At 54.1% G+C, this 27,176-nt stretch overlaps 2 protein-coding genes and 1 long non-coding RNA gene across 11 annotated transcripts in view; 2 read left to right on the top strand and 1 right to left on the bottom strand.

The window, feature by feature from the left end:
* The window catches only part of Plekhm1 (pleckstrin homology domain containing, family M (with RUN domain) member 1), a 36,615-nt gene extending 13,832 nt beyond the window's left edge, over positions 1-22,783 (top strand). For 5 of the 9 annotated variants that reach the window (XM_013519289.1, XM_013519291.1, XM_013519292.1 and 2 more), the window contains 8 exons: positions 2,455-2,872; positions 8,798-9,056; positions 11,713-12,633; positions 14,710-14,855; positions 17,266-17,459; positions 19,563-19,626; positions 19,994-20,151; positions 20,763-22,783. In XM_013519289.1, coding sequence (XP_013374743.1) covers positions 2,455-2,872; positions 8,798-9,056; positions 11,713-12,633; positions 14,710-14,855; positions 17,266-17,459; positions 19,563-19,626; positions 19,994-20,151; positions 20,763-20,925 — 2,323 coding nt within the window. In that variant the 3' untranslated portion in view covers positions 20,926-22,783. The remainder of the gene's footprint in view (positions 1-2,454; positions 2,873-8,797; positions 9,057-11,712; positions 12,634-14,709; positions 14,856-17,265; positions 17,460-19,562; positions 19,627-19,993; positions 20,152-20,762) is intronic. The other 4 variants (XM_013519296.1, XM_013519294.1, XM_005394577.2 and 1 more) reach the window with 4 other exon arrangements.
* A 244-nt stretch (positions 22,784-23,027) lies between these two features.
* Positions 23,028-25,950, bottom strand: LOC106149666. The gene is made up of 4 exons (XR_001235977.1): positions 25,858-25,950; positions 23,782-25,655; positions 23,587-23,639; positions 23,028-23,245 (listed from the first exon to the last, which is right to left on the bottom strand). It is a non-coding gene; the product is annotated as an uncharacterized LOC106149666 (long non-coding RNA).
* A 13-nt stretch (positions 25,951-25,963) lies between these two features.
* Arhgap27 (Rho GTPase activating protein 27) overlaps positions 25,964-27,176 on the top strand; it is a gene marked incomplete in the record, with an annotated part of 27,964 nt that continues 26,751 nt past the window's right edge. The window contains 2 exon segments of the mRNA XM_013519297.1: positions 25,964-26,052; positions 26,939-27,176. Coding sequence (XP_013374751.1) covers positions 26,957-27,176 — 220 coding nt within the window.

Raw genomic sequence — 27,176 nt, 5'->3', positions numbered from 1 at the left:
GTGAGTTGGTTGGTTGGTTGGTTTGTAACAAAGTGTTGCTTTGTAGTCTAGGCTGGCCTCAATCTCATGGCGATCCTCGTGCCTCAGCCTCCCAAATGCTGGGGTCACAGGTGTGCACCGCCATGCCTTGCAAAAAATTCACCATTTTAAAGTGTTAATAAATTGGTACTTAGTATATTCACAAGATTATGCAACATCACTACCATCTAGTTCAAGAATACTTTCTTTTTTATTTTTTTTAATTCAAGAATATTTCCATCACACTGTAAGGAAACCCCTTAGCATCAGCTGTTGGTTTCCATAGAAATGGAATCATACAATACACGGCCTTTTGTGGCTGGTGTCTATCACCTAATGTAATGTTTTTAGGAATCACTCATGTTATAACGTGTCACAGTGGAATAATATTCCATTGTACGAATCTACCACAGTTTATCCACTTATCAATTGATAGTTCATTTTCCCTCATATTTTGGCTGTTATGAGTACTCTTCCTCACAACATTTATGTCTAAGTTTTCAGGTGGATGCATTTTTGATTCTCTTAGGTACATGTGTAGAGTAGCATTGCTGGGTAGCCTGTAACTCTACGTTTAACCCTTTGAGGAACTACCAAACTTTCCTAAAGCAGCTGCAGCACCTTCCTCTCTCACACTTACCTGGGAGAGTACAGTCTCCACATCTCTGCCAGCGCCTGTCATTCTGACATAGCAGAACGTCGTTCTTGACCATAGCAGCTGTCCTGGTAGATCCGGGTTGGTTTGCATCCCGCGATGGCCACTGACCTTGAGCATCTCTTCATATACTTTTTCCTTCTTTTTTTTCTTCATGTGCTTATTATCTACTTGTGTATATTCTTCAGAGACAACTTCAAATCCTTTGCCCATTTTAAAATTTTGTTACTTTTCTACTATTGAGTTTTAAGACTTCGTTATACATTGTGGATATTAGACTACTACATGTGACTTTCAAATATTTTCCCCCATGCTGTGGGTGGTTTTTCACTTTTCCCAGTGCTGGAGATCAAACCCAGGGCCTTGCACAACTGATAAACTGCATCCGTGGTCCCTCAGTTTCTAGATAGAATCCTTTGAAGCACAAACATTTTTCTTTTCGTTACAGTCTAGTTTATCAGTGTTGTTCTGGTTGCTTATGGTTTAAAAGTGTTGTTTAAAAAAACATTGCCTAATCCAAAGACCTGAAATTTATACTTAAATTTTCTTCTAAGAGTTTTACAGTTTTTCCTGTTACATCTGGGTCTTAGATGGTTAAGTTAATCTTTGTTTATGGTACAAGCTGCCCATTTATCCCTCCACCGTTTGTGGGACGGACTGTTCTTCCCCCACTGAATGTCTGATGTCCCTGGGGAAAGTCGCTTGCTCGTATATGCAGGGTTGATCACCTATTGACTGTAAGTGTTGCTTGGGGTTGGGATGGTATAGGTGGAAGCAGAGCTCAATAGGAAACAAGCAGGTAAACAATTTGTGTTCTGAAATCCTCCTTCCCTCAGCCTACATGAGGGGAGCTTAATGCACCTTCCGGCCCCAGTGGAAGCGATTGGAGCTGTTGTGCGCTGTCTTTGGGCTCTGGGTAGCGTTTTTGCCTTCTGGACGTGCATTTGTCTGTGCCTTACTCGGCTGGTTTCCTAAGCAGAAGAGGAAGCAGCAAGTGGGTGTATTTTAGAAAGGAAACCTGGGTTCCCAGGAGCCTCAGGAGGGGGAGAGGGAGGAGCATCGCTGGCCGGGGCACATTCCAGAAGGCCCAGAGATATTTTTGTGCAGGGTGTGTTGTGTGTACAAAGGCAGTTAACGTTGGTTTGCTGGGGCCCTGGGTGGTGCCTCTGAGGGGACAAGCATGGCAGTGCCACCAGAGGCATGAGCAGGTACACAGCTGGGTATACTTGTGCACACCCTCCCACATTTCTGGGGGAGAGCAGTGACCCGATGCCTAGTCCAGCTCCGAGGGGCACGAGCCCTGGCACCTCACGCTAGCCCTACTGCCCCTGGACTGTCACATAGACAATATATGTCCTCACAACACCCAGTCCCTGTGCCAGGAGCAGTTGGTGGCTAGGTGCTGTACTGCTGAAGACCCTCTCTGAGGCACCATCTGTTCCTGGACTCTGCAGCAGATGACTCTGGGGAAACCACTGCCCACACAGCCCTTTGTTCACCCGAGCAAGCTCTCTGGGCCCACAGTGAGCCTGTGCAGGATGGCAGTCGTTTCCCACTGGCATCTGCCATGTGAGTGTTCTCGCAGAGGCCTGGGCCCCACAGCTCACCTGTCCCCTCCAGCGCTGTGCCTGAGTCCTGGCCAGACTGTGTGCGAGCAGGGAGGGCAGGAGGGTGATGGGGAGTGTTGGATGTTTTGGGCTTTTTAATCACAAACAGCATTTTCCTATTCTTACCACTGCCCCAGTAGCCCTGGGCATTCTAGCCATTAACCTGTCACACAGGTTTCTCTGTTTGGAAACTTCTAGGATGTTGTCGGAATTCAGCAAAGCCCAAGTAAACTCTGTGCCAATCTACAGACCAAGCCAAGAGTCGGAAATGCCCACGCTCCAGGCCCCAGTGTTCCTCCATGACCTGGCCACCAGCACACACCTGCTTTCAGACATGCCTGCAGAGTCCCTTCCTGCCTGCACGTCCTCTAGGACCCCGGGAGATGACCCCAAGCAGGAGCCGCTGCCCCAGGCGCCTGACACCCGACACCTGCAGCAGCCAGCCACTGCCCAAGCCTGCCCTGAAGGAAGCACTTCGGGCCAGCAGCCTGCTGGTCCTGGGAGAGCTGTCGGCCAAGGGAGCAGCCTGCAGAAGACCCTGGAGGATGGCAGAGTGGGGCTGAAACTTGTGGTCCCCTCCCCAACCAGTCCGGTGAGTGGCCAGGCTGTTGGGGTGGGCAGGGGTGCTAGGGAAATGTCGGAGCTGAAGCAGGGTCTTCCCAGCTCATGACCTGAGCAGTCTGCCTTTCCCACATTATCCCCCCTCTACAGCAGTAGTGCCAGTCACATCATAAGAGCTTGTGTGTTTTCCTTGCCTCGCCCTTGGGCCGTAGCTTCTAGATCATAATCCAGGGTGGAACCAGAGCCATCAAACAGGTGGAGAGGCACATCTGCCCCACCTTTAAATACAGAGGTGTGAGTCACATACATGTGATAACCTCATTAGAGTATAATGCAGTGGCTTTCAGTAAATTCATAGAATTGTGTAACCATCACCACAGTCACAGAGCATTTTGTTTTGTTTCCTTTTGTTTTGTTTTTTGGAGATAGGATCTCCCTATCTAGTTCATGTTGGGCTTGAATTCACTATGTAACCCAGGCTGGCTCATGGTGATCCTCCTGCCTCAGCCTCCCAGGTGCTAGGATTACAGGCATGCACCACCATGCCCACTTTTCCCATAGTAATTTATGTCTCCATATCCTCACCAACAATAAGTATTATTTAGGGTCTTTTAAATGATCACAGCCATCCTAGTGATTAAGAAGTGCAGCACACCAGGGTTTGATCTGCATGGCCCTAGTACACAAAGACATGATGCTTTTCATTTGCTTATTGGCCTTTTGCTCTTCTTTAAGAAAGCATCTGTTCAATTCATCATCCCATTCTTAAGGGTGGTGGTGTGTGGTTTCTGCATTGACTTGCGGTGGCTCTTTATAGATCACAGATACATAACTTTTCTTGGAGGGAAGAGAGGGATTCCAGGATGGTTTGCCTTTGACTCTTTTGATATTATTTTCCATTGAACAAAAGCTCTTAATTTTAATGATATTCAGATTATCAGTCATTTTGTTTATGATTTGCCTAGGTGTGTGTGTGTGTTATGCTATTTAAGAAATCTTTTTTACTCTTAAGGCTTTGGCATTCTTCTGTAGTGTCTCCTGATAGAAGCTTTTGTAATTTACCATTCACAGTGAGGGTTATAATCCGTACAGGAGAAAGTTGTGTGTGTGGTATGATTTAGGAGGCAAGGTTCATGTTGTTCCGCCTGGTTATCTAGGTGAGCTGGCACTATGCATTGAATACAATCATGCAAATCAGGTAACTGTGAGTGCAGCTCTGTATTTGCTATCCTGAAGGTGGTTTCAGGAAGATGAGTATTATGGGATCCTTAAGGCTGTGACCAGTGGCTGGCCTGATCCGGAGGCAGAGGGTGTCTCCTCGGCCCTGCCGAGGACCTGGCCTCTGCTTTGCAGGTGCAGACATGTCTGCCAGGGCCCCAGACCTGAAGGGACAGGACTGCTAACTTGGTAACAGAGCCCCTCCCCTGCCCACTGAGTGACCTCTGGCCTCCTCACAGCTCCCTGGGCAAAGCAGGTGCTGATTCCCTCTCCAGGAGCACTCCCTGCCTTGCCCCTGTTCTTCACTGTGGTCTCAGTTTCCATGGTCCCGTCCATCCACTCTGCTTTGTTTTTGACAGTTATCACTGTGTTCGGATACATCAGCTGTTAGTTATCTGCTTCACTATTTTCTGTGTTCATCACTGGAACTTCAGCTCCTGACACAGAGGGCTGTGCCTGTTGGCTTCTGTGTCATCAGTCCTGAGCACTGTACCCGGGGCTGTGGCCGCTGTTCGTGGTCCTTGACCATGATGTGGGTGTGCAAGTCTCCTTGGCTCCTCAGGGGTCTGGGCTGGTCAGAATGGTCTGGGGAGCGTGGAATCAAAGAAGCTGGTGCTCAGTCCAATGTGAAAGCCTCCAGTGCTGCCCCTTCTGTCTCCCAGGCTCTGTGGGTTCATCCATTGTATCGCTGCATAGGTGGGCACTGGCCAGCACTGTGGGGCCGGCCTGCACCTAAGACCTGGTGGGCTCCCTGCCTGTGGACAGTGCTGGGCATGCCCTGTGTGTCTGCTCCTATGGTCCCCATTATCCTGTGCTTCTGTCACTTAGTCACATACTTTTCATTTGGTACATTGTGGGGATGATGTTGGGGTCTCTGTCAGTTTTTATAGCCCAGAAAGCAATTCAGTCCTTCTTTTAAAAATGTTTTGTTTTAATTCATTCAACTATGACCAAGCACCATGATAGGTACTGGGGACAGAGATGGAACAGGACAGACAATAGCCCTTCCCTTTGGGGACAGACACTGGATTAGACAGGTGATGCTTCACATCATGATTGCATTTGTACTGAGAAGAATGGGCACAGGGACACATGGCTAGATCACTCTGGATCACACCTACAGGTGGGATAGGGTCTCCTCCTGTAGTGGTGGGTATGGACAGTCCCCTTGCCTGGGCAGAAAACCTGTTAGAAAGCAGTCCAGAGACCTGACATGTCACTCCCCACCAGGCCCACCTCTGGGACTTAGCTGTTGTGCACGACGTGATGGTATTTGGGTAGCTGGCGGTGGTATTCCTCTGTCCTGGGTCTCTGGTAGCAAGTGCTGCTCTAGAGCAGATTCTGAATCAGTGCTGAGGGTGTAGGGAGCTGGCCAGGTAATTGCCCTGAGTAAGCAGGCCAAGAAGAATTACACAAGAGGGGTGAGACAAGGAGACTGGAAGTTGCACACACTCTCAGTTTGCTCCCACCCCATTCCATGGTGGTGCCCCAGCCCTCATTCCCGTTGCTGGCAGAGGCAAAGATTGTCCCCAGAGAATCCTTTCCTGGAGGCTGCTCTGGCCCGTGGACGGTGTCCCACATTTCCTAATGGTCTCTGGAGCTCAGAGAAGAGAGAAGCCTTTGTTCTTCCTAATCATAAAATTCATGCTTGTCTCTGTCCCCCAGTTCCTGACTCAACCCACCTCTTCTACTTCACCCTTTTTGTTGGGGAGTTCCCCTGGGTCCTGATGACCCCCCGGCACATTGTCTAGTCCCTGGCAGAAGGAAGCACCTGCCAGTTCGAGGGCCCATGGAAGAGGCTCCCTAAGTACCTGAGTCTTGACTTCGGAGTCTTTTGCCGTCTGAGTAGAGTACTCAGCTCTTCTGAGACAGCCCCAGTCCCCCTCCTCTCCTCTGCTACAGAAGCACAAAGAGCAGTCTTGATTTAGAGCTCGGAAATAGCACCGTGAAGGTTTGGCTGGGCTGGCTTACCCCTCGCAGGACGCATCTTCTCTGTGCGAACAGGCGCTTTGGGCAGCCTGGACAGCTTCCTTGCCTCTGCTCTTCCATGTTCAGGCACAGAAAGGCAGAGAGTAGTGAGATAGTGGGAAGAAAAGGAACTGGAATCTGTTCCCACAAGCTGACTGACCCCAAGCCTCCCTGCTTCCGCTGTCAGTGAGCAACTTGAGGCTCAGAGCACAGCAGAAGGGACAGGAGAGGCAGCCAGTGAGGACTGAGCCCTGTCCGCCAAACCCTAAAAGCGGGTGGGGTGGAAAAGCCCAATGTGCAGAACTGTGGATATCCACCTGCAGAAGGGTAAAGGTGCACCCCTTCCTCACACCTTACCTCCAAACTCTCTTAAAAGTGAACCATAGGCCTAAATGTAAGAGCAAAAACTACAAACCTCTTAGCAGAAAACATAGGAGTAAATGTTTGTGGTGTTGGTTTTGGCAGTGATTTTCTGATAGAACCCCAGGAGCACAGACCAAAAAATAACATAGATAAATTGCGCTTCATCAGAATTAAAAACTTGTGCCTCAGAGGGCAGCATTAAGAGAATGAAAGGACAGCTCACAGGTGAGAGAGAGTGCTGCATCAGCAAATTGCATCACTGGTAAGGTCCAGTATCTGCAGTGTGTAAAGACCTTTCTCCATTTGTAGCTCCCTAAGGCAGCCAAGACTGCGTGCCATAAGCTGGATGGGTTAAAACAGAAAAAACATCCTTTGGTAGCTGTGGAGGCTGGGGTGATGGCCTTAGCCACACCGAGCTCGCCCTGCCGAGGACCTGGCCTCTGCTCTGCAGGCACAGACCCATCTGCCAGGGCCCCAGACCCGAAGGGACAGAACCGCTAACTTGGCAGCAGAGCCCCTCCCCTGCCCACTGAGTGACCTCTGTCCTCCTCGCAGCTGCCTGAGCAAAGCAAGCACTTGTTCCCTCTCCAACAGAGAGGGAACCAACAGAACCAACCCTGCTTCTCTCTGGAGATACTAAGGAGAGTCTGCACCATGCCTTTCTCCTCCCTTGTAATGTTGCTGGCAGGGGCTGGGGATTTAGCTCAGCAGCACAGCACCTGCCTGGCAAGCACAAGGTCGTGAGTTCAATTCCCGGTACCGGAAAAAACAAAACAAAACAAAAAAAATGTTGCTGGCAAACCTCAGCATTGCCTGGCTTGTATCTGCGTCGCTCTCCCTCCCGGTTTCTGACTTGACTTTCTCTGTGTGTGTCATGGTTGGGCTACAGAAGGTCCCCCAGAGGTCTCATGTGCATAGGTGGGGCTTGTGGGAAGTGCTGCAGTCACAGGGGTGACATAGCTGGCTTGCTGTTGGGAGATGGGGCCAGGCCCAAGAGCCTGTTCACTGGGGGCGAGGCTTGGAATGGTGGTTCTCCCTCCCCACTCCTCCCGGCTCCTCATCCCACTCTGCTTCCTGGCCGCTGTAATGGGAGCCCCTCCACCGTGTTTCTGTGTTTAAGCCAAATCTGGACTGGAAATCCTGAAACCATGAGCTAAATACACCTCTCCTCCTTTAAGCTGCTAATGTCACATATTTTGTCCTAGCAATAAGAAAAATGACTAAGGTGTGTGTCTGTCTTTCCTTCTCTTTATACAAGGGTGTTAGTCGTATTGAATTGAGCGCTCACCCTGCTTCAGGAGGCTCTCACCTTAATTACATACATCTGCAAGGACTGTATTTTAAATGAGGGACCTCCTGTCTTACTAGGGAGCATGATTCAGCCCTTGACACAACCCAACAGGTAAACAATAAATAACCCAATATTGTGGGTACAAATAGATTTTTCTCAAGTGAATGTGCACTAGTAACCAGTAAGCACATGAAAAGATGTGTCGTCAGACGTAAGGGAAATGCACATCAAAGCCGTAACAGAGTAGCACCTCACACCCATGGGATGGCTAGAATCAGGAGATGGAATAGTGCATTACTGGTGGGAATGTAAAATGGTGGCGTCACCTCTGACCATGTAGTTCCACTCCCAAGTATGTATGCAAGGAAAGGAAAACAAGTCCACACAACTTGTTCATAGACGTTCATTATAGACAAAAAGTGAAAACAACCCAAATATCCCATCAGCTGATGAGAAGATAAAAAATCTGGTGTATCCACACAATTATTTGGCAGTGAAAAGGAATACATGCTGACAAACTTTTGCAACATGGAAGAACCTTTGAAAACATTCTACTGGAAGAAAGAAGTCAGTCACAAAAGATCACATATTATAGAAAGTACAAATCTTCAGAGACAGAAAATAGACATGCAGGTGCCTAGACCTGGGTGGTCTTGGGGAAATGGAGGGAATGCCTAATGGGTAGGAAATTTCTTGTGGGGGATGAAAATATTGTAAACTTGGATCATTGGTTGCACAATTCTGTGGAGGGCCCAAAACTTCAATCATACACCCATTTTTAAGAATTAGTTAATGCAGCCAGGTGTGGTGGCACAGGCCTGTAATCCCAGCACGCAGGAGGCTAAGGAGGAGGATTGCCATGAGTCCGAGGCCAGCCTAGGCTACATAAGCAAGTTCAAGGCCAATATGTACTGCATAGTGAAGCCCTGTCTCAAAAACAAAAGCCAGGGATAGAGCTCAGCAGCACAAGCGCCTTCCTGGCAAACTGAAGGTCCTAAGTTCGATTCCTGGTACAAAAAAAATTCATTTTAATAAAGTGAGTTAATGCTATGATAAGTGAATCATAACTAAAGATCTTTTTTAAGAGCACACTGCCTTTATCTTTTTTCTTCATAGAAAAGCAAGAGCTGGATCTCCGAAGATGACTTCTACCGGCCTCCCCAGGAGCCTCCTCCTGACAGTGCCATGGCTGCTTCTAGAGGACTCCCGGAGCTGAGGACTGTTCTCCACCGGCACTGTTCTCAAGGACCAAGAAAGAGCTGCTCCCTGGGCGCCTTGGACAAAATGTGTGTGCCCTCCCCGGGACACAGGAGCACCATGGCAGCCCCGGTGCAGGAGCACAAGAACTTCAGGGTGGTGCACCGGCGGCAGATGGGTAGGTGACTCCACAGGGTTCCTTCTGCGAGGACCATGCCTTTCAAAAAGTCCTATTTGACTTTACCCAGCAGGTACTATGTTCTTAGAGAAAAATCTCACCCTAGAACAGTGATGGCAAACCTTTTAGAGCTTTCCATGATGCAAACAGCCCACTGAGGCACCCGTGCCATATGTTTGCCACCACTGTCCTAGAACATGGTAATATCATACTTACAGCACACTTGTGCTTAGTAATTCAGAAAAGTATTTTGGGAAAAAATGCTATATTCTCCCCTAAAATCTTACTAAGTGTCCAAAATTGACTACAGAGAATAAAGATACTTTGTGTATTGAAATAGAAGTATTCTCCCTGGAGTTACGATACAAAACTTAAGATCACAGAAAAGTCTTGATTCCCACAGGCTCAAAGCAAACCCTGCCCATGCGTCTAGCAGCTCCTTCCAAAGGTTTTTATCTCTGATTATCCATTTAAAACTCTGGTAGGGTTTATCATATCTGCTGTGGATTTCTGTCCTCTGTGTGCTATTTACAGTGAGGCCAGCTTGATCTCTGCACCTTGTGAAAGTCCAGAAAGCATTAAATAACCATAACCTAATATTCGTATCCCCTCCAAATGAGTTTTCTCGTAAGACAAACAGATACCACCAGTGTGCCCATGCATTGATCCCTCTTTCCTCATTTGCTGTGTGTACTGATGCAGCAGAGAATGCTGCTAGGTTCGTGGGCCCTGGCCTGGGAGTGTGGGCAAAGCTCTGGTTTCTCCGTGGCTTCTGGGTTTATATTTCAGCCCATGGCTGTTGTAACCGTGCAGCAAGTGTGCTTCTTGACTAGGCCATCAGGACCTCTGAGGGGTAGGAAAATCCAGCCTCTGGAGCTACTCCAGGCTGGAAGAGAGCATTATGTGTCCCCTGGACTCCCAGGGGAGGAGTATCCCCTGGGAGGAGAGAGTGTGGAGTGGTGCGTGGCACATCAGCACGAACTCACCTGCTCCTTCAGCAGCAGAGTTAATGAGCCTTTGTGATGTACCCAGCATGGTTCTAGGTGCTGGGGGACACAAAACAGTTCCCTGCCTTTGCAGGATTTACAGTCCGGTGGAGGAGACAGGAAGTACAAACACTAATAAGCACAGGTAGAGCACGGTCAGGTGATGATAAGAGCTGTGTGGACAGAGTCAGAGTGCAGCACTGGAGAGTATAGTACTGCTAGAAGATGGCCAGGGTGGCCCTCACAAGCCAGGTGACACGGGAAGAGAAGAAAGGAAGGGAGGGAGGCAGGAGGCGACCTGGGTATTTCAAGCAGGGAGAAGAAATGCAAAGATAATGCGTTGGAATATACATGGACAGCGGGGTGGGGGACAGCAGGATGGAGCCTGCAAGCCACAAAGCATGGGGCTGATCTAGCTCCTCTTAAACTCTTCCTGGCTCTCACACCAAAGGATGTAGCAGTGAGGGGCTGTTGTCCTAAACCAGGCCAGGGGTGTCAGGACTGGCCCAGTGAGGATGTGGGACAGCCAAGGAGGCGTGGCAGCTTCTGCCTATGTGTTGAAGGCAAAAGCTACAGGATGCACTGATTGGATGTGGGCTGTGAACGAGATACCCTGAGATGACTCCAGGGTTTTTAGCCCAAGCAAGTTTGCTGATTATGGGATGAGAAATAGTAGGAAAGAAGCAAGTTTGCAGCGGGCGGATCAGGATTTGTTTTGGCGACTCTGAGATGCCTCTGACACATGGGGCAGGTGGATATGCGAGTCTGAAGTTTGTGGGCGAAGTCCAGGCTGGAGAGCACAGCTGGGGAGTTGTTGGCATAAAGCCCTGAGAGAAAGAAGCAGCTGTGAGGTGGGTATCCTAGAGAAGACCCCCAGGGCACCAGGGTACACCAATCCTGAATAATCAGGGACCTAAGGAGACTGAAGGTAGAGAAGAGCACCCCAGGGAAGCCTTCTGGTGTGGACATGGGTGTCTTAGTGCCCTTCCTAGGGACAGGTTGAGTGGAGCAAGGAGACAAAAACCAAACTTGGGTGAAATCAAGAAGGAATGGGAGGGCCAGGGATATAGCTCAGGGGCACAAGCGCCATGCCTGGCAAGTGCAAGGTCCTGAGTTCAGTTCCCAGTACAAAAAAAAAAAAAGGAGGAGGAGGAATGGTAGCACAGAAACTAGAGACAGAGTATTGGTACTTCTTCATGCAGTTTTTCTGTAAAAGGGACCAAGAAAGGGGTGGTAATTGGAGATATGAGTCCAGACTAGAGGAAATTTTAAAGATGGGAGAAGTTACAGCACATTTGTGTGCCTAAGAAGGGGAAACGGTGGCAGAGGAGAGAAGGGGAATTGCTGGAGAGGTGGCCTCAAGTGAGGGGGTTCTTCAAGTGGAAGCAGTCTGTGTGTCCCTGGTGCGGGAAGTTGGGGTGCGGGCACAGGTGCTGGAAGGGGTACTATGAGGAGGGGCTCTTTCGTCCTCCAGTGAAACTAGGAAGCAAGGTCAGCAGCTGGGTGGAGGCAGGGAGCAAGCCTCCATGTGTACTCCCTTCTGGCTGGCACTGTCCCATTTGGCAGTACCTGACTGGCTGTGTACACCCACCCCCCAGCAGGACAGTGTGCACCAGAGGTGACAGGGGTGGTGAAAGGCTACATGCTAACCTGCCTCTTTCTGCCTCCAGGGCTGTCCAACCCATTCCGGGGCCTCCTAAAGCTGGGCACAGTGTCACGGCGGGGGGCCATGGGCATCTGGAAAGAGCTCTTCTGTGAGCTGTCCCCAATGGAGCTCCGCCTCTACCTGAGCGATGAGGAGCGCACCTGCGTGGAGAGCTGCTCCCTGCTGCGCTGTGAGGCGGTGGGGCCAGCCCACGGTGATGGCCGCTTCGAGCTGGTCTTTTCCAGCAAGAAACTGGCCCTGCGGGCCTCCTCCCAGGATGAGGCAGAGGACTGGCTGGACCGGGTGCGAGAGGCCCTGCAGAAGTTCCGGCCACAGCAGGAGGATGAGTGGGTGAACATCCAGTACCCAGAGCAGCCCGAGGAGCCTGCTGAGGTCCCCCCGGGCAACCATGCCTCTAACTCGGCCCTGCTCCCAGAGCCAGCTATCTCCCAGAGCACACAGTGTGACTGGACATCTGCCCAGGTTCCAGAGCCAGATGCTATCAAAGAGTCTCTTCTGTACCTGTATGCAGACAGGACTTGGGTGCCCTATATTTTTTCCCTGTCCTTGGAATCTCTGAAGTGCTTCCGTGTGAGGAATAATGAGAAGATGCTGAGTGACAGCCATGGAGTAGAGACCATCAGAGATGTCCTGCCGGACACAAGCCTCGGGGGTCCGGCCTTCTTCAAAATCATCACCGCCAAGGCCATCCTGAAGCTGCAGGCTGGGAACGCCGAGGAGGCTGCTGTGTGGAGGGATCTGGTCCGCAAGGTCTTAGCGTCCTACTTGGAGATGGCTGAGGAAGCCGTGACACTTGGTGGGAGTCTGGATGAAAGCTGTCAGGAGGTGCTGAAGTTCGCCACCCGGGAGAATGGGTTCCTCCTGCAGTACCTGGTGGCCATCCCCACGGAGAAGGGCTTGGACTCCCAGGGCTGCTTCTGTGCAGGTGCTGACTGACGCCCACTGCCCCCGCCCAATGCGCCTTTTTGACCTGGACTCCCCCCAGGGCTCCATCCTTCACTAGACGGCCCCACAGCTGCAGCTCCTGTCCACAGGCACCCCCAGACCTCCCTCTCCTGCCACTTCCCTCAGGGTGGGGCCCGTGGGTGGCAGCCCTGCTTCCTGCAGACACCTGACACAGGTGTCTTTGCATCCTTCTTTGCGTCCTTCTTCCTGTACTCTCACAGGCGTCCATAGCAGGCATGTGGTCCTCCCAAAGCAGAGATTTCGGCTTTCTTTTGCAAGTTGTGCTGTTCAGTGTGATCCAGTAGAACTTTCTCTGGTCTTGAAGGTGTTCTAAGTCTGTTCTAAGTCAGCCACAGTGAACACAGTGCTTAAAGTATGGCTGGCGTGGCTAAGAAACTGAATTTTCATTTAAATTTTACTTAAATGTAAAGGGTTACCTATGACTCATGGCTACTGTCTTGGCCAGTGTAGCACCATATAATTCTGCAGCTTGGTTTTTTTCTCCTTAATAATCCATGGTAGCTAGTGTCTCTGTTAGTACATCTGCTAGAGGACTGTCATCATGCAATCCCGTTCTTTGGATTATCTCACTTAACCTTCTCAACAGCTTCATAGAGGTAGAGGCTGCTGTTTTCTGTTTATAAGTGAGGAAATGAGGCTCCCAGCTAGAAGCACCTTGTCTCAGGCTCGCATAACCTAGTAAGTGGCAGAGCAGACATAGCTGGCCAGGCCCAAGCCTGTGCTTTAAGGCAGGATCCCAGAGGTCTCCCATTGGCCCAGGCTGCACAACACCCACTGCCACACCTCAATGGCATCTGCCTTCCCTGCAGTTGGGAGATGCCCGCTGCATGCTAGAAGGCAGAAGAGGCTGAACTGTGGCTTCAGAGCAGTCCCAGTGGGGTGGAGCCTGTGGGACTGCGCGAAGCCTGTGTCAGGTGTCTGGAAGGAAGTGGCCTGCGGTACCCTGGAGGACGGGAGAAGCGAGTACAGCAGAGCTTCCTGCAGAAGCACAGGTGAAGGGAGGCCCTGCCTTTGGGTGTGAGGGCTGCAGAGTGTTCTCCCTGACACCCCACCACCCAGCCAGCCAGCCAGCAGGACTTGAAACCAGAGAGTGCAGGCTTAGTTTCCACCCTGTAGTTTTCTGTAAAAGGCCAAGCAGACACTGGCCACTGACCTCCTTGTTGTCATTCAGGTGCATGGTACAAGAAGGCCTTTGTTTGTGTATGCTTTGCCTTTGCAGTTGGTCTCTGCTTTTTTGTTTCTGTGATCCTGGCGATGGAACCCAGGCTTCGCACATTCTAGGCAGGTGCTCACCACTGAGCTTCCCCCCACCAAGCCTTCATGTATCTTTTGTGATGAGCCTGCAAAACAGCTAGAAGTAGCTGAGTTTTATAAACACTGAAATGGAACTTTGAGAAAATTAGGTGCCTTTGGGGATGAGGCAGTTGATCACAGTCCAAAAGGATCCTTCCCTCTTCCCTTGGAAGCAAGACATGGTTCAGGGTTTAAACTGGGGCTTGTCTCTTCACCTTGGGCACACCCGTTCACACTGCCCTTGCTGTGGAGCATGTCCACTGTCTGAGATGGCTCCGGACAATGTCCAGGCCGCTCTGCCTCGCTAGCTTCCCACTGCTGTGGCCACCTCTCAGGCCAGCTGCTTCCCTGCTCACCCAAGCCCCCACTTGGTTGCTTCCATTTCTGGGCCCCTGTGGAGAAGTAGACGGAGAGGACTGGGGAGCAAACAGAGCCTTAGGACAGAGGCTGCCGGGTATGGTGAGCATGGGGCTCAGGTCAGCCAAGTCTCCTGGCAAGACCAGACAGACTTCTGCGCCTCTGAGCCTCAGCTCCTCATCTGTGGTAGGGCAGTGATAGCTCTTGCAGTACACTGTTGCGGTTAATAGTGTTGGTTCTGAGTGCTGGAAATGTGAGTTGAGGGTATTTTTACCTTTGTACTTTCCTTTAAAAAAACACAAAGTAGAAGGGCCTTCCTGCTAGGGTAGCTCCTGTGTTACTGAAGCTCCACAGCTCACTTACCCACCCATCACCCCTTCTCCAGGCTGCTCCCGGCAGATTGGATTCTCCTTTGTACGACCCAAGCTCTGTGCCTTCTCTGGCCTCTATTACTGTGACATCTGCCACCAAGATGATGCCTCAGTGATTCCAGCGAGGATCATCCACAACTGGGACCTCACTAAGCGCCCGGTAAGTCCACAGGGAACCTGTTGTAACCACACAATGACCCGGCAGTGTTCCCGTTTGCTGCTGCTCTTTGTCTGTCTGGAAGAGTTTGGCTAGAGGGAAGCCAGGGTCACTGGTTCAAGAGAAATGCTTGGTGCCTACCAAGTCCCACAGCAGACAGACCTCTGTGAACGCCTGCCTTGGTTCCCAGGTGGGCATCTGAGGGTGGTTCTTGGAGCTCCTACAGTGACAGACACTGTCTAAGGAGCTACCAACTAGGTAGGTAGCTAGATAAGTAGATGGGTAGGTGAGTATATAGGAAGATTAGGGTGGGGTAGACTTGATATGGATGGATAGATGGCTGTGGGTGGGTAGGTCATCCGGTTGGCTACGCCCCTTGGCTTTGCCAGCCTGGGAGTCCAGCTGACTGTACTTTTCTGCAGGTCTTGCCTTGCCTGACTTCATTTTTTTCTGGTCATCCACCTGTTATAAAGACAATATGTGATTATTACTTAACATTTAAAAATTGCAAGCCCAAAGACAGATCAGAATTTTGTATCATAGCCCAGAGAGTGTCCCTCTTGACGTTCTGGAGCACAGCTCTTCTTTGCATTTATGCACTTGTCCGTCTGCTCTCTGTGAAGTTGGGGTCATGCTGGACTCTTCCTCCTCCTCAGTCCATCTTTGTTCATTTTATACCACATCTTGCGTACTTTTTTACATCTACCAGACACTTTTAAACAAGACCTTTCAGATGGTCCTTTTCTGTAGCTGAGTGAAGCTAGTTTTCTAGCTGTAGTATCATGAGCAAATTAGCTCGGTGTCCTTATCCCTAGCAGGATGGCCGACATCGCCTATCTTGGGGATTGCTGTGAGGGCAGGTGCGGCGGTACATGTTTGTCATGGAGAGCAGTGCTTCCAGCACAGCCTTTTCTCCCAGGAGGCCCCTCATGCCGCTCAGTTGTTCAGGATCTGCCTCAAGAACACACTTGGCTCTCCCTGGAGGCTCACACTTCTGTGACAGCTGCCCTGAGACACAGGAGAAGCTGCTTGCTTCTTTGAAGGCACAGACCACAGTGTGCCGTCTTGGCCTGCAGATGTGTCCCAGAAAAGCAGGAAAGGTTCTCCATCAAAGGGAAACCCCAAAGTCAGCCTCACTGGCTGTTCTATTGTTTCTTGTCCCTACCTCTGCCCTCAGGCTAAGTATTTAAATTAGCACACAGAGAAGAATAGCGGTCAAAATTGCCACTGTAAAAAACCCTCTGACCAGGAAGCACTTTCCCTCCGTACTAGGCCTGATGCTTCTATTGACCCATCTCCTCACTCACTGCTGGAGTTTCTGTCCTTGAGTGTTTCCTAAGTAGGAAATCACCGTGCTTTCCTCAGATCAGGAAGTGTCCAGCTCTCCCTCAAAGGCCACTGGCCACTGGCCTGGGAAAGACAGGAAAAATAAAAATAGAAAGTGGCTGGTCCTTGGATTTACCCTGACTTAAATCCTGACCCTCAGGGGCATGGCAGGGCCATAGGAGGTCTCACACAGCAGCTCACATTTACTGAAGATGAGCTGCGTGCCAGACCCAGTGCCAAGGACATGTGTGGAATTGCTCTTTCCTCATGAGGAAGGAGCTTGCATCTTCCTCTGGTGAACCTCAGCTCCTTAGCACGCCACCAGGAGACCACAGGGCAAGGGAGTTCTCCTTGGTGTTCAGAAACCACACTGCAGCGCAGAGCTGGGCTCCACTCTCCACGGAGGCTGAGAAACCACCTGAGCATCTCTGAGCCTCACTGTCCTCTGGTATCAGATGGGGATGCTGCCTCCTTACTGTGAGAGCTGCTCTGAGATAAGGAAAGGATGTGGGCACAGTCCCTCGCCCAGTGTCAGGCGCATGCATCGTAGCTGCACAATTGTTGACACTGGGGGAGGGTGCAGGCACATAATCTTCAGCCTCGCTGCAGTCAGTTGGGAGAGGCTGGGATTGATTCCCCCAGTGGAGGGACAGGGGAGCCCTGCTGGTTGCTGGCGAGAGCTGGGCACTGGGGAGTCTTGTTGAGTGGCATCACCTCTTCCACTTCCTGGGGCTGGATGGACCCCCTGGCTGCTGAGTCGGGCCCAGTGGGGAGAGCCAGCTTTCTTCAGGCAGGAAAGGAGCGCGAGGACAGGAAGAAGGGTGAGGGGGTTACCTTGGACAGAGATGCCTCTGCATCTCAGCCAGGACAGGGAGGAGCTACTGGAGCTGTTAGAGGGAGAGCACCTTGGGGGTCAGATCTCGCCTGAATCATTCTGACCTGTGTGACCTTGGCCAAGAGGCCTTGTCTCTCCAAACCTGGAAATGGTTTCCTGGTGTGCAAAGTGAAGGAGGAGGCTGCGGGGGCGGGGTAGGGGCAGTGCACCCAGAGGGGCTTATTGAGCAGCCTCCTTCCTGTGGGGCCCCAGATCTGCCGGCAGGCCCTGAAGTTCCTGGCACAGATCCAGGTGCAGCCCCTCGTCAACCTGCAGCTGGTGAACCCCTCGCTGTATGAGCACGTGGAGCAGATGGGCTTCATCGGCCGGAGCCGGGAGCAGCTGAAGCTCCTGGGGGACTACCTGGGCCTGTGCCGCAGCGGAGCCCTCAAGGAGCTGAGCAAGAGGTGAGTGGCCTTTCAGGCCTTGTAGAGTCACCACAGCTTTGAGGGCTCATTTATACATTAATTGATTCATTCAACAAGTATTTACTGGGAACATGGAAAGTACCAAGCAGCAGGTTAGGGTGTGTTTGGGTAATGCTCAGGGCCCGCAGCACTTACCCTTTTCCCTCAGGGCCTGGGAGGAAAGAGGCTGTCTGGGGCTCACCTGGGTCCCCCTTTTTGGCCAGGCTGGCTCACTCCCCTTTCTGAGATGCCATGGTCTCCTGCCCTGTGAGGTGGTGGAACATCTAGGGCTATCTCAGGAGTCTCGTCCTCCTTCAGGACCCAAAGAGGCTGCAGACCTGTGTAGACCAGGACCCCATGGGTTCTGGTGCGGTGGGTGCCCGGGCAGCATGTGTGTGTGCGTCCAGCCTGCTAGTGGGCAGGCTGTGCCTGTGCAGTGCTGTTTGGAGGAGGCAGAGAACGGGGAAAGGCATAGGAGCCCCTGCCCAGCCTCAGCCACTGACGACCCAGCTTCCTGTCTCTAGCACGAGCCTGGAAACACTGTGTTCCTGCGGCCGTACTGAGTGGGGTGAGGGTTTCCACACCTGGCAGACAGATGGCCGCCGCAGCACAGTGTGTGCCTCCAGGGAGGGCACTGACCTAGACTGGGGGGCCGCTGCCTTTCTTTATTTTCATTCCCTCATATTCATTGTCCCTTCCTCCCTCTCTCTGATGTTCTGTTTTTGTTTTGAGACAGGGTCTCACTGTGTGGCCCAGGCTGGCTTTGAACTTGTGGTTCTCGTGCTTCACCTTCCTAGGTGCTGAGGTTGTAGGCATGCATCACCACGCCTAGCTTCCATCTGGCCTTGACTAAGCCTTGCAAGGCCTCCGGGAACCGTGGGTCCCCGTGCAGGTCCTGGGCCTGGCTGGCGTCTGAGGCTCCCAGGACTGTGAACAGGGCAGATGACAGGGATAACTCTCCCTCCCAACCAGCCCTGTCCTTCCTGCCAGCTCAGGGCCAGCCTGTATGTGTGTATGTCCCTCCTCCCGTATCTTCCTGGTAATAAACGGCAGCTTCCTGTTTCAGAAAGCTGGGCATTCACTGGGGAAAACAGAATGGTAAACGAAATAGCAAGTCGGCAGTGTCCCCGTCCCTGGCACAGTGCACCTGTCAGGCTGCCTGTGAGACTCGCCTGCCTCAGGTTGGGAGCCTCTTGGACCACAACAAGGCCATCAGTGGGGCAATGGGGCGTGGCCAAGCTCCATCCACACGCCTCAGCACGTGCCACACTCCTGCCCTGTTGTCCAGGCATGCTGGCACAGGTTCCCCAGCTTCCTGTGATGCAGCGTGTCCCCACCCCAGTGCCACAGATGGAGCAAGGCAAGGAGGTTCCGTGCCAGGGGTTTTCTGCAGGCGCTTCCTCTCCATCCCTCAGGATGTGACCGGGGTCCTGCTGATGGTGGGAACCAGAGCCCTCGTCCTCCGCCCCCACGTGGCTTCTGAAACGGGATCTGGGCTCCTCTCACATAGCAGTGGCACCAGAGACTGAGTCCTTCCGCTGGATCCAGGGCTGCAAGAGGGCAGTGGCCACAGCTGTACATTTCTGCCCCTAGTGTGTCACGAGGCAGTACCTGAGTGGGGTGATGGGGTCCAGCCTCCGGCACCAGACTCCTGCCCCCAAGCTCCAACACTGACTTACTGTGTGGCTTCAGGGACGTTACTTCACTTCTCTGTTTCCTGCCTTCTCCAAAGGGCTGGCCTCACAGGATTGCTGTAGGGTGAAATGAGTATGTGGGAAGCTCTTAGCCGAGTTGTTGGGACCTACGGTCAGCACACAGCAGCAGTGCTTAGTCGTGCGTTTACTGTGTGCTGGGCACTGTGCCACATGCTTTAAATGAATATTAATTCCCCAAACAGCTCCACTTCTCAGAGGACACCTGTGGTTTGGAGTTTTGATGACTTGTCCAAGTCCCACCAGTTTGTCAGTTTCCCTGGGAGCCAGGTGGGAGCCCAGGCTGGCTGCTTCATGCTCTTAGCCCTGCCAGCCAGCAGTGCTTTGGGAAGGGAGATGGCGCAGGCTAGTCTGGGCCTTAAACTTGGCTGAGGCTCTGTGTTTCTTTCAGGCTCGGATACAGGCATTATCTCTTGGAGTCTCCCTATAAGTTCAGTGTCACCGACCTGCAGCAGGTGAGCAGGCATGGCCCTCCCCAGAGCGCTCATTCCTGGAGAAACCAGAAAGGGAAGTGGGAGGAAGGGGCCTGCAGTTCTTCAGTTTCTTCCCCTCAGAACGGGGTCCCTGCTGTGCCCAGCTTGCTGGGCAGGGACTGAAACAGGCACTCAGCAGACCCGGGGTCCCAGGGGTAAGAGTTCAGAGCCCTGCTTTCCTCAAGGGAGAGCAGAAAGGTTTGGGTCACATGTACTAATCCCATATTCCCCAGAGAGCTTGGGGCACAGGGCTGGCCATCTCCCTGCCCACTTGGGAGGGTGGGGGCAGGCCCCCAGTGAGGAGATGTCATGGTAGCATAAGTGCTAAGGTCAGGCCAACACTCCGCAGATTGCAGAGGGGGTATACGAAGGGTTCCTCAAGACCCTGATCGAGTTCGCCTCCCAGCACGTCTACCACTGCGACCTGTGCACCCAGCGGGGCTTCATCTGCCAGATCTGCCACCACCATGACATCATCTTCCCCTTTGAGTTTGACACCACAGTCAGGTATGTGGGACACCCACAGCACCCCACACCCTCAGCCTGGCCCAGCATCCCAGAAGTAGGTCTCTGCCCTGGCTGGGTGGTGAGGTTGTCCAGAACAGCCCAGGCCCTGGCTTCCCCCTCTGCTGAGCCATCTGTTTCCCTGAGAGAGGTGAGGTGGGCTTTCCGAGCTGGGCCTGCTTGACTTCAGTCTGATAATGGGTTGAAGAGGGATTGAACGAGTTGCCACCACAGCCAGAAACGGGTGGTAGGTGGTGCAGGCCACAGCTTCTGCACTGCAGTGATCGTTCTTGGCCCCAGTTACTCCTCAGGATCAGAAGCCTGAGTGGAAAAGTTCACCCCAGCTTTCCTTCAACCCACATAGGAGCCAGTCATCCCTTTCAGTAGATTCATCTGGCCAGGACACAGCATACCTGGACCTGGGGCTGGTTTTAGACCAGAGTCGTTTAGGGACACCCAAGCAGTTGTTTATAAAAGTGCAGTGAGGCAGAGTGCAGAGTATGTCGATGGCTTGCAGGTCATCTTGTCTGACGCAGCATTCAGCACAGGCCGAGGGCACCATGTGTGGGCATGGGCTGTGGGGCAGAGCACAGCTCACTGTGGGCTCTCACCAGTGCCCAGGCCAGCCCGTACCCCACCTGGCACAGCGGCCGGTCTCTCCCCAGGTGTGCTGAGTGCAAGACTGTCTTCCATCAGAGCTGCCAAGCTGTGGTAAAAAAGGGCTGCCCCCGCTGTGCCCGCCGGCGCAAATACCAGGAACAGAACATTCTCTCCTAAAACTGGGTGGCATCCTGGTCTGCCCTCAGCCTGGGCTCCTGTCTCACCAGCATCACAGTGTCTCCCTCATCAGGAAGACCCCGGGTGGGAGCAGGGCAGTGATGCCCTTGGCACTCCCCCACCCCCTCCACACCCCCAGCTGGGGCCAGAAGACCTGCACCAGGCCCGGCCCGCTTCACGCCACAACCCTCCATCGGGGCTGTGCAGACACTGTGGAAACGAGACTTGGGGACATTTTCAATTCCACGTTCCTGATTAAAAGTTCTAGTTTTTTAAGATTTTTTTTTCCCTCTTATATTTCAACAGAAAATATTTTTTTATTCTTGATCCTAAGCAAGTCACCCCAGAAATCCAGGCCTTCTCACCCTGAGCAGATGTGTGGGAGCCACTCGGCCTGGCATGGGGCAGGCAGGTGGCCGGGCACAGCCACTGCCATACAGACCTGCTGCCAATGGAGGGGTCAGGGTCAGTCCTAGTAACCATCGTCCTCCTGTCCTGCCTCTTCTTGGCTGCCTGCCCCGTGCTCCTCACCAAAGCCCCCCCTTCCTCAGCATCAGCCCCCAGTTCTTCATAGGTCTGGGGTGCTGGCCTTGGCAAGAAAAGGAGAAATGACCCAAAACCAGCACTGTCAGCACTTTGAGCCTCCCTTGTTCAGGGAAGGCTGGCACCACCTACCCCTAACCCTGTGCCCTCCTCATGCCCACAGATGGCCAGGGCCACCTCAGGCAGCCTTAGGGGTCACACCCCCACCTGTCAACCTTGCCAGGGCAGACAAACCTGGGCAAGGAGCCCAGGCCAGAGCCAGCTGCAGGCCCCCCACTGGGGCGGTAACCTGTCCTCCTGAGCTGCACAGGGACATGCAGAGAAGCTGCCCTGTGAAGGCCTGTGCAGCTCAGCGCTACGAAGCCATGGGCTCACAAAGCCTCCTGGACGGGCCTAGCAGGGCACTGCCAGAGCCTGGAAAGTTCCCTGGAGCACGATCACCTTTTGAAAGGGGTCGTGGAGCAGGATGGGAGCCTGTACTGTTCTCAAGGTGATGTTCAGACCATGGAGGCATGGGGGGCAGTGTGGGTGTGAGCTCTGCTGTTCCCTCCTCTCCTGCACCAGCAGGCCCCTCTGGCCACCCCACTTGCCTTCTCTTTGAGTTGGAGGCCTCAGGACGTGCACCTTTCACAGTCAGGAGGTGAGCCTTCGGGTGGGGATACAGCCCGCTGTAGGGCCTTCACCTAGCATACCCAGGGCCCTGGTTCCATCCGGCACCCAAGGAAGCAAGGAAGGAAGGAGAGATGAGCCTTCCCTGCCCTCCCTATGGTGATAGCTGCTGAGTCCCCTGCCCAGCCCCAGAGCTGGAGGAATTGTGTGATAGAGCCCAGGAGGCAGCAGGGAGGGGGCAGCCGCTGTAACACATCCCCTCCGTCCTCATGATGTGCCCCGTGTCCCCATGAGGGAAGAAGACGCCAAAGCCTCTGGAACCAGGGAGTGTCCCTCTCCCTCCCCACACCCACAGACACCCCAGCCGGGCAGGAGTTACCTGGGGTGAGCCTTGGGCCTGGGAGTGCTTCCCGGGTCCCCTGGGAGGCGGCAGGAGCAAGGCCTGGTTGGTGGGGCCTCCTCCCACCCTGCCACCATGAGCGTCAAGCCAGCCCCCTCCCGTTCCCAAAAAGCTGCTAATGCAGTGAGGTGCGTTGACTCTAACCCCATAGCTCCAGAGCAGAGCTGCTGCAAGCTTCAGCGATGCCCACACGTCTTCAGATGTCACTGTATGCAGTAAACTTGAACTGCTTGGCTGTGTATTAAAGGAATTGCTGCTGTGTGCTTTCGAATGATTGTGCAGTAAAGACCTGGTACTTCTCATCTCTCTCTGACTTTGGAGCCTAACCTTGCCACTGTGGGGGAAGATAGCAACCACGGCAGGGGCTGCAGGGCCCCTCCTCTTAGTCCATCTCTGGGCCTGGGAGGGTTCCACAAGCACACTTGCAGGCAGGGGTTCGTGCACCAGAAAGGGCAGGGAGAAAAGGGTACATGAGCAGCAGTGCCCCTTTCATGGCCAGGAGCAGGAGTGGGGTCCAGGGGCTTTGGGAATTCTCACATTCACTGTAACAGCTGAAGCTGGCTGCCCGTGGCTTTATTTCCTGAGCCCTAAATGTCAGGACACTGCAGCCTCAGGAACACAGGAGAAAGGGAACACAAAGAGGTGGGAGGATGAGTTTAGCGGGGCCCCAGGCCCCGAGCTTGTGGATTTAGGGCCTTTGGCTGCTGTCTTCCTCAGAAGATTCCGGAGAAGCTGAGGGGCTCGTGCAGGGGGAGCCCCTCACTGTCCCTGCAAGAACAAAGGAAGGAAATGCAAAATCGCAGGGAAACCAGGTTGCAGGGAAATGCAGAAAAAGCACATTCAGGTCTGCAGCTTCCTGTTGGAAACTAGGGCACCCCCTGTCCATCCGTGAGCCCAGCTCCCCCAGCAAGTTCCCTTCCAGGGGCAGTGGGCAGGAGGAGCCAGGCCCAGTTGGTAGGGCTGAGAGCTGGCACTGCCCGCAGCCCTTGGCAAAGTACCCTTAATTAAGGGCATGGTTTTCCTCCTCTGCCTAAAGGAGGAGAGGTTTGGAGAAGCAAACCTAACCTGCAGACCGTAAAATACAAACAGTAATGACACTTTGTACACACCTGGAATTCTGCATCCAGAAGCTGAGGCAGGAGGATCACAATTCAAGTCCAGCCTGGAAAAAAAAAAAGTCCAGCCTGGGCTACTTAGTGAGACCATCTCTCAAAAAATGTAAGGGGAGGCTGGGAATATAGTTCAGTGCAAAGGCCCTGGGTTCAATCCCTAGTACTACTGCAAAATAATAGTAAGGAGCTTACTGACACTGCCTTTATGACGTCTCATTCAGTCCTCTGCGCAAACCTATAAGGAAGGCATTACTGTTGCAGCTTGTAGAAAAGAAAGGTGGTTCCAGACATCTAAAGGTCAGTGTGTGGCAGTGCTGTGCTTCAGACTGCCAGACCCCAGACGAGGACCACAACACACCAGCCTCTGCCATGTGCCTGGCCCAGTGGGTGATGGGGGCAGGTGAGGAGGGTTCATCCAGCCACTGTCCTCTCAGCGTGCAGGGCACCATGCTTAGCTCTACTGCATGTCTGTTCTGGCAGATCCTAAGATGCCACCAGGCCTGGGCACACTGAGACACCCAGCCCAGTGTGTTCTCACTGGTGGGCAACGCCACAGTCAGAGATGTGGAGAAAAGGGAGTCCAACAAAGAGTATGAGCTGCGCATGGTGGTGCACACCTGTCATCCTAGCACTTGGGAGCCTGAGGCAAGAGGGTCATTGTGAGTCTGATCCAATCCTGGGCTACAAAGTGGCTTCAAGTTCAGCCTTAACTAAGTAGCGAGGCCCTGTCTCAAAACAAGAGAATGTGAGGCACCATGGCACACACCTACTCAGGTGGCTGAGGCAGGAAGGATCAAGAATTCCAGCCCAGCCTGGACAATTGAGGGAGACCCTGTCTGGAAAAAGGGTTGTGCCATGGCTCAGTAGTAGAGCGCCCCCTGGACTGTAGGTGCAGTTCCAGCCAAACTTCGTGCTGTTCAGGCTGTCTGGAGTCCGACGCTTGGGATGGGGGCTTCCCTCCTCTCCAGCATCAGCACTTAGACAAACTCAGCACAAACACCTACACAAATGCACCAGTGTTCCTTGTGGGCCCTGAGAACAGGTCCAGAGGGGCTGCTTTGCCCATGTCTGGAGTGACAGCTGAGTCAAGCCAGAGGGCAAGGCTACTTTCCCCAGAGGCTATTACCAGAAAGACCCCAAGGGGAGGGCCCCGGACTCCACTCAGATCCTGGCCTCCAGGAGGCTGCTGGGCAGGTTGGAAGGACTCCCCTCTCTACACTACAAGGGAGGATCTCGACAAGAGGGAAATCGGGCTGAAGCTGGTGGGACGCCACGGGCGTCCTCAACCCTAGGAACAGCCAGCAGTGGCCCAGGATCCATCCCAGGAGGTGCATGGGGGAAGGGGTGGCGTCTCTGCTCCTGGAGCTCGAGCCGGCCCAGAGGGGACAGGAAGCCAGGATACCGGGGATTGTCTTTTGCAACAGCAGCCCAGCCCCAGCCAGGGAGGAAGTTCGCCGGGCGCTCCGCCGGTGCCTCCCTCGTATATTGTTGAACAGGAAGCAGGTCGGCACGGAGGCCCGGCGGTGCAGGAGAGCGTGGGACTAGGAGCCGCGCGCGCCCCCGGGACGAGTGGAAGCGAGGCCAGCGGGCCGACGCCCTGAGGTGCCAGGGCCCGCAGGGCTGGGAGGGGTAGGGAGGACGGTCCTCAGTAGCAGGTCCTCGCCCAGAGCCCCGCGCGCCGCCCATTTCACACCGCGCTGGGACGCGAGAAGGGCCCCGCGCGCCGGGTCCCCTGGGAGGCGACGAGCCGCCCGCTGTCCGAGGAGGGAGCCGGGCTCTCTGCGCCAGCTCGGGCATTGGCGCCTCAGTGCCTCCTCTGTGTCGTCTCGGTAGCAGGGGCCGGGCACCTCTTGGCGGCTGTTGCGTTCTTGCGCTCCAGGGGTCCTCCTGGCTCCCCAGGATTACAGGCGGCAGTCACCTTCCTGCCTAGCCCGGGACCCTGCGCCGCGGATGACGCTGCTGTAGGAATCTCCCTCAGCTGGCTGCGCCCAGACAGGGCCTAGGGCGGGCGGAGGTGGGCCGGGAACGCGCAGGGCAGGCAGTCCGGCTGGCAAAGCTGGTGGCTGCTGATTCAGGAGCAAATGGCCTCGCTCGGAACGGGAACGACCGGACGGGACTAGCAGCCCCAGCCGGGCATTCCCAGAGCTACGCGCCCGCGGGTCGCAGGGGCTCCCGGAAAGCAGATCCCGCCGGCGCCGGGGGCCCGGGGCTGCGCGCACGACCCGCCAGCGCCCCTTCCCGTCCCCACGCCTGGTCTGCCATGCTCACCAAGGGCCCCTGCACACGGGCTGTGCCTGGGTACAGCCCTGCTGAGGGTCGCTTTCCGCTTTTACCCTCACCAGCTCCCGCGCGCGCTCTCCGGCGGCCCTCCACGGCCCGCCCCGCGAAGGCCGGGGTCTAACCTGAGCTCTCGTCGGCTCCGCGCGCCCCGCCCATGGGCTCCCTGAGGCCCGCCCGGCCCAAGTGAGTGCAAGGAGGGGGTCGGGGAGGAGACGCGGGGCGGGGCTCTTCTGTCTAAGCTACCCCTGGAGCCCAGGGAACTCAATGCCTCAATTTACAAGTAACGCTTGAAAAAGTAAAAGAGCGCCGTGACTCCCCACCGCTCGGCTTGTTCCCCGGGTCCTTGGCCTCAGCAAGAGGCCAGCTCCCGGCTCTGGCGGTGGGCCACCTTGCGGGACAGGAGCTGGTGTGGTCCGTGTAGAATTCAGAGCAACTTCCGGTGGAGGCTTCAGTCTTGCCCAGGTGAAGGTGCGAACTGGTGCAACTGGGCTGAGCCACACTGGCCAGAGGTAGTCGCTCCAGAGAGCTCTGGGGGCCTGGCGACACGGAATGGGTGGTCACTGTCACCGTCCAGATCCCAGGGACGGAGGGCCGGGCCAACCCCGGGTTCACATCGCGGCCAAGCCACTGGGGAAGGGAAGAGAAACCGAGAGAACCGGTTCCCCGTCCTTGGCAGCCAAACCCCGCGTTAAGGCCCTGGCACTGAGGCAGGCGGGGGAACCGGCTACTTTTCCCACTTCTCCAGCAGGGAAACTGAGGCTCAGTCAAATACTAGGCAAAGGGACCGTGCTATGTCCTTGGGCCAAGACTTCCTGGCAAACAGAGCCGGTGTCACTGCCCCACACTTCCCCACCACGGAACCAAAGCAAACGTCAAATCTTAAAATCAACGCCACGGAATGAAGGGGTTGTCCTAATTCCGGCGCTGAGCAAAAGATCGGGATCCCAGGGGTGATTTCATTCAAGCGCCCTTGTCAGAGGCAGGGCGCACAGGGCAGCCCCGAGCCAGGCCTTTGTCCCCTCGTGCGTGCGGAGCTCGCTCTCACCTCGCCTCCTCTCTTGGCTTGCAGGGGAACGTGGTGGCCGCGATGGCAGCGGACGTCGAAGGCCAGGTGGACGTCCTGGTGGAACACCCCTTCGAGTACACCGGCAGGGACGGGCGCCACATCGCCATCCGGCCCAACGAGCGCTACCGCCTGCTGCGGCGCAGCACGCCCCACTGGTGGCACGTGCGGCGCGAGCCCGGCGGCCGCCCCTTCTACCTGCCCGCACAGTACGTGCGCGAGCTGCCGGCGCTCGGCAGCCCAG

The sequence above is a fragment of the Chinchilla lanigera genome, unplaced genomic scaffold (assembly GCF_000276665.1).
Source record: "Chinchilla lanigera isolate Chin_1 unplaced genomic scaffold, ChiLan1.0 scaffold00050, whole genome shotgun sequence".
Lineage (NCBI taxonomy): Eukaryota > Metazoa > Chordata > Mammalia > Rodentia > Chinchillidae > Chinchilla > Chinchilla lanigera.
This window is presented reverse-complemented; position numbering and strand designations above follow the sequence as displayed.